The sequence below is a fragment of the Lotus japonicus genome, chromosome 4, assembly GCF_012489685.1.
Source record: "Lotus japonicus ecotype B-129 chromosome 4, LjGifu_v1.2".
In the NCBI taxonomy this organism is placed as follows: Eukaryota; Viridiplantae; Streptophyta; class Magnoliopsida; order Fabales; family Fabaceae; genus Lotus; species Lotus japonicus.
The window spans coordinates 73635462-73644661 of record NC_080044.1 but is presented as its reverse complement, the minus strand read 5'-3'; the positions used below and the strand labels follow the sequence as shown (position 1 = coordinate 73644661).

At 34.6% G+C, this 9200-nt stretch overlaps 1 protein-coding gene across 1 annotated transcript; it reads left to right on the top strand.

Annotated features, from left to right (window-relative positions):
• The first annotated feature begins 2030 nt into the window (after positions 1-2030).
• LOC130711397 (probable xyloglucan endotransglucosylase/hydrolase protein 28) lies at positions 2031-5101 on the top strand. Its single transcript, XM_057560990.1, has 4 exons — positions 2031-2454; positions 2581-2681; positions 3341-3549; positions 4294-5101. Exons 1-4 carry the CDS (start codon positions 2265-2267, stop codon positions 4793-4795), a joined length of 1002 nt encoding a protein of 333 aa, XP_057416973.1. The 5' UTR covers positions 2031-2264; the 3' UTR covers positions 4796-5101.
• The last annotated feature ends 4099 nt before the right edge of the window (positions 5102-9200 follow it).

The following is a 9200-nucleotide window of genomic DNA, read 5'->3' as shown; positions in this document are numbered from 1 at the left end:
AGCGTCATGAACTCAACAACGCACCTCGGGATCCAGTGTGTGATCGCATTCCCCATCCCCATGTCCCTCAAAGCGGTGTTCACTAACGGTGCATGATAGTGACCTGATATGCAGGCGGTCTAAAATACGCCCGGCAGAACAGTAAAGACGACACCGTTCGGTGTAGTGGAGGTTCCTTTCCCAGGAAGCGCGCGTTTCCCAATGGAGAAAAAATAAAGAAAACACACTTTACCAAATCAGCTTAAATTTAATGAAAGAGAAAAGAACAATCAATAACGAGTAATTAGCACTAAACAATAATGGAAATATTTTATTCCTACGCGTGAAAGGTGGGTCCCTTAGGTGGGGTCGGGTCAAGGGGTCACAGACTCACTCACAGACATTGTACAAGAAAAGTGGTAACGGTGTTTTTGACGGACGTTACGGAGTGTGGTGATTGGGGTTAGACTCCGTGAATGACGGGGATTGGATTGAAGTGTGAAGTGGGGGCCAGGTTGGATAACGGCTAGTACTTATGTGATGACCTGGAGGAGGAGACAGCATGTCTCGTCAGCTGTCAACCACTATTTTGTGTTGCAACTTGTTCATGTCAAGTACTAGTATCATCATATCATATCATAAAAACAAGGCAAACTAAAAAACCATAAATTATTCATTAATCCATTTAGGTATAACTAACACCAATAAGGTTCTTAAATGATAACTCAGGTGGTAAGAGTTATAAAATATATGAGTTGAGATGAGGAGGCCTAGGATCAATTCCAGAAATGTGCAATTTATATTTCCGATTTAAAAAAAAACCCAATAAGATGTATCACAATTCACAACTATAGATAATTGTCTTATAAGTCTCTAATTTATAGTTCGATTTCTAGATTATGCGTATAAAGAAACATTTATTGAATAAACTTATTCACTTAATTTAATTTTAGAGTCTTGAGAGATTAATTTCATGTCTGTCGGATGTGAGGATAAACGGAAAAAAATCATAATCAGCTCTTGCAATTGGTTAAATGAATCATGCGTTTTGGATAGGGTAGGGTAGCACATAAAATTGGCCGTGGAAGAAAGAAAAGTTGATAGTAATATTCACGTGAGTGGCACGTGGAAAAGTAACAGGGGCGCTGAATATTTGAAACCCTAGGCCCACGCAATTCTCATTCATTCCTCGTTTCAATTCATTGGAGATTCGTTTTTCAACATTTTTGCCGATCCCTTTAATGCCCTCGCTCCCTCATCGCATTTACGTTACAACCACGTGGCATTAAGGTCTTTTCAACATCTGAATTAACCGTGACATGCTTGGAGACAGGAACTTGCCGGTCGGTTCCGATTGCATGATCCTCAATTCACCCATGACCCATGTGCGTCAATTACCAATTTACCCTTTAACATATATACAAGTAGTATATGTTACTTTTTTTATATAGTAGTATGAAATTTAATGTGATTAAAGTGGTTCTCCTTTTTGAGGGCCTAAAGTTTGTAGAGCATTATTATTCTGGCCTTAATCATTCGTACTTTCCTTCACTAGTAGTTTGCTTTTTCCTGCTGAGCTGTTCTCTACTTCATTTGTTTATTTATAGGTATAGGTCCTTTATCCCTCTCTCAAGCCTTCAAAGTTTAAATTATCGTTAATATAATACTAATTAAATTAAAATAAATAAATGTAAGCCATAGTAAATCAATACAATACAAGTATAGTAAATGAAAATGTTGAAAAAACAGGTCAAGGAAACAGCTATGTTAACGTTAGAGACAAAGACGCGTGTTGTAAGCCAGAGTAAATCATCCACAAGTTTATTTGTACTCTTCGAAAACAAAGCAGAAAAAACAGAGAGAATCAAGAAATAAATCATGTAGCTCAGAGCATCCTGTAATATTTCTTCTAATTTTCCATATCCATGGAATTTAAATATTGCTCAATGAAAAAAAGAGTGTCACAATTAAATGCTAGCTAGTATTGAAAAGAAAGAGAGAAAGAGAAAAAAGAAAACAAGTTTTGTCTACATATGAACACAGCTAGCTAGCTATCTTAACACAACACTCTCACTCACCAATAAAATAAGCTTCATTCATTTGGCTGTGTCCGTTCTCTTGAACCAGCCCTTTTCGGCTCTCTCTATCACTTCTAGCTGTAGAAAAAGATATTCCAAATCCTTCTTCTTCTTCCTCACCCTTCATTGCACCACCGCTTCCTATTCATCTTATCTTCACAACATTAACTAGTCCTCACCACTTTCACAGGAAAAGAAAAAAAAACTATGACAGGGTCTCTAATGGGGTTGTTGTTGCTCCTATTTTGCTCTATGCTTTCTGTTTTGGCTTCTGGTTCATCCAGAAACTTGCCTATCATGGCCTTTGATGAAGGGTACACACCTTTGTTTGGGGACAATAACTTGGTTATCCACAGTGATGGGAAATTGGTTCATCTTTCACTGGATGAGAGAACAGGTGGATTTTTCTTTGACCCTTTTTTCAGTATGGCATGTGGTTGTCTGGTTCTAATTTGGATGGTGATTTTCTGACTAAAGTTTGCATCTTGTTGGTTTTTCTATTTCTGGGTTGTTGTGTTTGCAGGTTCTGGGTTTGTGTCTCATGATCTTTACCTTCATGGGTATTTCAGTGCTTCCATTAAGTTGCCTGCTGATTACACTGCTGGGGTTGTGGTTGCCTTTTATGTGAGTCATTTTCTCTGTTTACTCTTTCAATAATAATGATAATAATGTAGATTTTTTGTAGAAAATCTATTTTTTTGCATCTTGTTATCCTATTTTAGTAGCCTAATCATCACCACAAAGTGCATGCATTGCTTTGTTCCGTTTGATCAAGATTTCTCCTTGATACCATTGCCTCAGCTCTCTTGAGCTAGCTAATTCATTTCAGTGTTTGGAAACATAGTAAATTTTTACATTGGGTGAGAAGTAGTTTTGAAAGAAGCTACACCTTGTAGATTTTGAAAAGGGAGAAGTGATTTTAGAAGATTTGAATTTGAACTTGAAAGTAAAGCTTTTTGGTTTTTTCCTTTATGCAGATTTTCTTCCTTTTTACCTTTTATTTTCTCTTTTTTGTTCATTGAATTAACAAGGGCTAGAAGAATGCTTGCAAGTCTTTTATGATATGGTGATAAGTAAAAAACTTTTCAATTTCATTTTCTTCGATCTTGTGTTCACAGATGAAGATGAAACTTCATAATTTTTTTACCATTTTTTTACATGATTTAATGACTTTTACATGGTTAAAGTTAAAAGTTAAATTGGTCCTGGCTTCTATGAATCCTGGTTTTTTTCTTAATCTGAAAAATGGAAAAGGAATGATGTCTCATATTTTCTATCTGCAGATGTCAAATGGTGACATGTTCCAGAACAATCATGATGAAATAGACTTTGAGTTTTTGGGGAACATTAGAGGCAAAGACTGGAGGATTCAGACCAATATTTATGGTAATGGAAGTACCAGCATTGGCAGAGAAGAAAGATATGGTCTCTGGTTTGATCCTGCAGAAGATTTTCATCAATACAGCATTCTCTGGACAGATTCTCAGATCATGTAAGCATCTCTCTGAAGTTCTGAACCACCTTACATGCCAAAATTGGTTCTCTTGTGGACTTTTTTACACTAGACAATATATCTACATAGTGTGTCTCTGGATACTAGTGGATTTTGTGTGAGTGAGTTGAGTTGAAGTCCATAAGAAGAGTTATGTTTGCATTTTGCATTGAAGTGTCTGTTAGGAGTTAGGACTAGGGCCAACTGTTATCCAAACATAGCCTATTCTTTGTCACAGTAATTTTTTCATCATTCTTACCATTGTCTTTCATGCCATAATGATCCTTGTTTACAAGTAGTAACTTGATCGTTTTTGTTGTTAGATTGTGATCTTTTGTGCAAAGATTTCTCAACCCTTTCCCAAAATCTCTATTTTATAAATTAACTGCTTTTTTTCTTGCTACAGCATCTCCATTATAACCTATGCTGAGGTTGCTTAATGAGATTCTGTAAAATAGATATGGATATAACCGGTTCCTAAATTATATAATTTCCTTTCAGGGTTTTTAGTTTACATGTCTATCTAAATTCATGAATTGGTAATTAAGATTCTTTGATTTCTTTCCTGAGATGGTAATTGTAGTTGCTAGATGGAGGCTCTTATGCCCCTCAAGTAATATCTGGTGACGTAAAATTCTTGTGGATTTTTGTTTTTCCAATTCAACCAAGTTAATTTCTACTTTTTTTATGTTAGTTATAGTTTATTTGTTTTCTTAATCTTGTGTTCGTGTTTTGCTTATGTAGATTCTATGTGGATAATGTTCCCATCAGAGAAATTAAGAGAACAGAATCCATGGGTGGAGATTTCCCCTCTAAGCCAATGACTCTGTATGCAACAATATGGGATGCATCTGATTGGGCTACCAATGGAGGAAAATACAGAGTAAATTACAAGTATGCACCCTATGTTGCTAAATTCTCTGACCTTGTCTTGCATGGTTGTGCAGTAGATCCCATTGAGCACGCAGCGAAGTGTGACAAATCTCAAAGTTCTGGAGCAGTTCCTTCTGGCGTCACAACTTCACAAAGAATCAAAATGGAGAACTTCAGGAAGAAGCACATGACATACTCTTACTGTTATGACAAAACCAGATACAAAGCCCCTCCGTCAGAGTGTGTGATCAATCCCAAAGAGGCGGAAAGGCTAAGAAGATTTGATCCTGTCACATTCGGTAGTGGTCGACATCACCGAGGTAAACGACACCATCACAGTAGAGGAAACCAGGGAGAAGCAGCAGCATTTTAAGAGGGTTTCTACATCATCCACACTTCATTTTTTCATATTGTTTCAGTTTGGGGTTACCTGGGTAGTTTTTTCATTTTCCTTTTTTTTGGTGTATAGAGAGAAAGAGAGGCATAGCTAGCATTCCTGAATATGATAGTTTTGATATGGTTCTTCTTGCTGGTGGGAATGTGTATAATATAGTTCATACTTTTAGGTTCCCAGGTATTCTATCATTCATGTCTTGTGCTTTACTAATGAAATATGTTGATTTCTGTTGTATTTTTAGACCACATTCAATAAATTATTTAGCATGAGTTATTTGAGGAATGTTTGGTATGAATTATATAAATTTCTGTAAACTGCTAATCAAATATTTATAACCATGTTGCAGTTTAAAATGTTTTATTCTTTTGTCCATGCCTGTCTGGTAGTTTATGTGGTCATTTTATATTTATCAGCTTCTGCTAATTAAAGTCATTTTGTCATATCTTAATTGGAATCCAAAGTCAAGCACTTATTTGACAAAAAGTTTATGTCTACCCTTTTTTTCTCCTCATGTTCTGTTCATCTAGTGTGTGATTGATTGAATTGGGATGGTGGATTTGAAGGTGTGGTAGTTGAGATCTCTTTTCACACAACATTATTAATACAGGAAAGTTTAAACCTATTATGCGTCTCTGCTGTAAAGAGAAACCTTAAAAAGTCTAATTTCTGGTTTTCACCAGTTTAGAACAATTGATCTTGGCTTCTCATCAATAACTGAGATGTCTAGAAATGATGACACTAGTTTGTAACATCCAAATTCCAATGATGTCGCTCGTAATCCCTAAAGTGATTAAGGTAATCTTTACCACACTTAATGAAGGAGGCCTAACTCAACCCAAAAGCTAGCTCAAGAGTTAAGGTTTGCACAACCATATATAAGTAATTGCTTGGCCACATCTCTAGCCAATGTGGGACTTTAACACACCCCTCAAGGTTTGCACAACCATATATAAGTAATTGCTTGGCCACATCTCTAGCCAATGTGGGACTTTAACACACCCCTCACGCCAAATATGGGAGGTCTCCACAACAAATGGATCTAGGATAGGGGCCCAGACCTATGGTCAAATAACCATTGGCTCTGATACCATGAAGGAGGCCTAACTCAACCCAAAAGCTAGCTCAAGAGTTAAGGTTTGCACAACCATATATAAGCAATTGCTTGACCACATCTCTAGCCAATGTGGGACTTTAACACTTAATATGTAATAAGCCACACAATGATGGTGAAGCAGGCAATCTGAGAGGCATATAAGAGGACAAAGAGAATCAAGAGAAAATCATTTTCACTCTAACGCTAGTCAAGAGTTTGTGCTTGGTAACTTCACCCAGAACTTGGGACCCCATTAGAAATATAATGAATATTATACTGCACACCCCATTAGGGGGAATAACACACAGAGTTGATAGTAGATCAAAAACTTAACTCTCAGTTCATACCTAATGGAAAGTTATAGAAAGAAAATTGATAGAGAAAAGGAAAGGAATGTTAGATTTAATTTCCCTTATGCAGCTCCCACACCAAAAAACATGTGTGTCTCAGTTTATTTAAGCTCTACAAAATGATTTTAAGGTTATGTAAAAATGCAATTTAATTTCTATCTTCGAAAATTTATTGTTTAATTTTATTTGATATGAAAATTTAATATATGTGACTAAGCAAGAATGACAAATGATTACATGAACATAATGCGTATAGCTCTAATTATAGAAGAAAAAGAAGAATTCTTTTATTATTATTTTGAAGTAGATGTTAACATGATACATTGTGTTATGATCAGAATCTCATACTGGAACATGAAAGGGTCTCGTACCTGACAGATCGCAGGTTCGAACCCCCGCCAGTCCCCTTGAGGTAAAGTAAATATAAGTCTTTAGTAAGTGTTCTTTGAACCCGACAACTTTTTATATGTAAGTACTATCTTAGTAATATCTCTAGTCAATGTGAGACTTCTCAACACACTCTCTCACACCCAGGACTGGACGTACAAAACATGGAATATGCAGGAATGAACATTTGCGGGTGACCTATATACGAGTGCTCTCAACTTCCCTTAACAAATCTAAAATAAATTCTGATTGCATGTTAGAATTTAAGAGCCCTAACTTTACGCCAAAAACTAGTTCAGAAGGTGAGGATTGTCTTTCCTCTTTCAATTTGGGTTGGGGAGGTTCCACCCGAGTAGCTCTAACAATGTATTGGCCTCAGTCTGCTTGATGCATTTAATTAATGAATTTTATTGAAATTCCTACTTTATTGTCGAGTGGGAATATAACTGCTCAATTCTTTAAAGCATAAACTAGGAGTATTATTGAAACGCATTTATAAATGTACCTTCTAATAATAGACAAGGAAAATAATTAGGTGAATTCATCAACAGAGGGAATCTAAACGTTAGCAGAAAAGGACATACTGAATGGAGATTCTGAACGGACCATTTTAGCAGTGATTGGGTGCATGTTTATGTAATTGAAGAATCTAATGTTAAATATTCTTGGCTAGCTTCACCTCTACTTATATATATGTTGAAAATGAAACATAACTCTGACACAAGCTAAACATGTCTTCTCGTTGATATGCTCTTAAACAGAAATTTTTTATGGAAGAAATAAGTATTAATTTCCTGACAACATTAAAAAAATTAAGAAAATATATATAACGGATCAAAGGGCAATAAAAATATATATTTTTCTGAGTTTAGCACGTGATTATATTAATAACTTTTTTTTTGAAAGTGATTATATTAATAACTTAATACAAAAGTGTTTTTTTGTTTGGGTTAGGCCGAGATTCATTCAACTAAACAAAACTACCAGGAACTGTCAAAATGAATTGAAACCTAACAATGGACGAAAGCTCAAAAGTGCTAATCCAAATATAAGGAATTAGTCAAATTAGGATAAAGACTTAATGGATTTTTAAAAAATCACCTGAATTGTGCACTTGAAACTTGAATTGTGCACTTGAAACTTGAAAGAGACTAGTCTAGCAGTCTAGCTCATTCAAAAACTATTTGCAAGTATTATTAAGAACAATTACAATTTCAAGAGTAAAAGGATATGTAGCAAGATTTGTAAGTATGTCACTTTTCTATAACTTTGAGATGATGATATAATCCCAACTTGAAGATCGATTTTTTTGAGAGTTATATCTATATGTTCAAGATGAATTCATGAGCTACAATTATCTAAATAGTGGATAAAAATATTGGATCTTAATACGTAAGTAAATCAATTCAATTTTATTATTTTGCTTTTCATATTTTTATCTATTTTTGCTTTTGGGGTGAATTTTCCATAATTTTTGTATTCCTTGAGTTTGTTTGTGAGTTTTTTTTGCTAATTATTTTTGTGAGTTTTAACTCATTACTGGGACTAATGGACTAATATTTCATGTTTCAATGTTAATAGGCTTTTGACCCAACAATTAGTTCACAAAAATGCTTTGCACCCAACAAAGTGTTCACAAAATATGCTTTTTAGACGTGACTCTTTTTTAATTAAAAACAGACTCATGGGCCAACCTATTTAATCCATAGCCCATATAAGACTAGATGAGCTGGTTTTTTTTTAGTAGCCCGTTTGAGTTTTGACTTAAAAAATATGCAACCCTGTTCAGAAATATTGACATTATTAATTACTAATTAACAACCATGGTTGACTAATTTAATTAATTAATGACTTTAAGTTTATGCATGCTTGTATTTCTAAGAAAATGAAGAGAGAAACTTGCTTAAGGAACTGGAATATTTTAATTTCTGCTACCTAAAATCGAAGTTAGATTTCAAAAAAAAAAACATCGAAGTCAATAGATGGCCAAGAATGGAAATGAAAATTATCTATTTACTTATTAAAAGAAAATCATTATCCACAAGAAATTAACACATGACATTCCAAAATTGAGTTTCCTCCCACCCCTCTCTCTGGCTGACAAGTGTCACAGCCAGAGAGACTTTCACAAATTAATTATACAAATTGATTTCCCTATAATTTTGATTCTTTGTCCCCTATTAAATGCAAAAATTATAAAGGAGTCATGAACCTCTCCAAAATAGGATTCATGCACAGCCCATTATAAAGGAGTTGTCGAACCAACCAAAGGCCCACAACGATGAAACAATTAAAAGGCTCATAATTGGAAAATAAAATGAAAAACTGTGGCTGAGTGGGAATTGGTCAATGCATTTACAACGTATGCCTTCAATTTCGCAAACGGACATATTAGGAAAACTAATCACATTTTCTTGAAAAGTATTGGAAGATAAGTAATTAAATTTAGAGACTTATTTTGGAGTGTTTATTTCTATGTTTTAATAAATTCAGTGGCATAATTTTTCGTTTTTTTATTATTTTATAAAAAATTGAATTAAAACATTTTTTT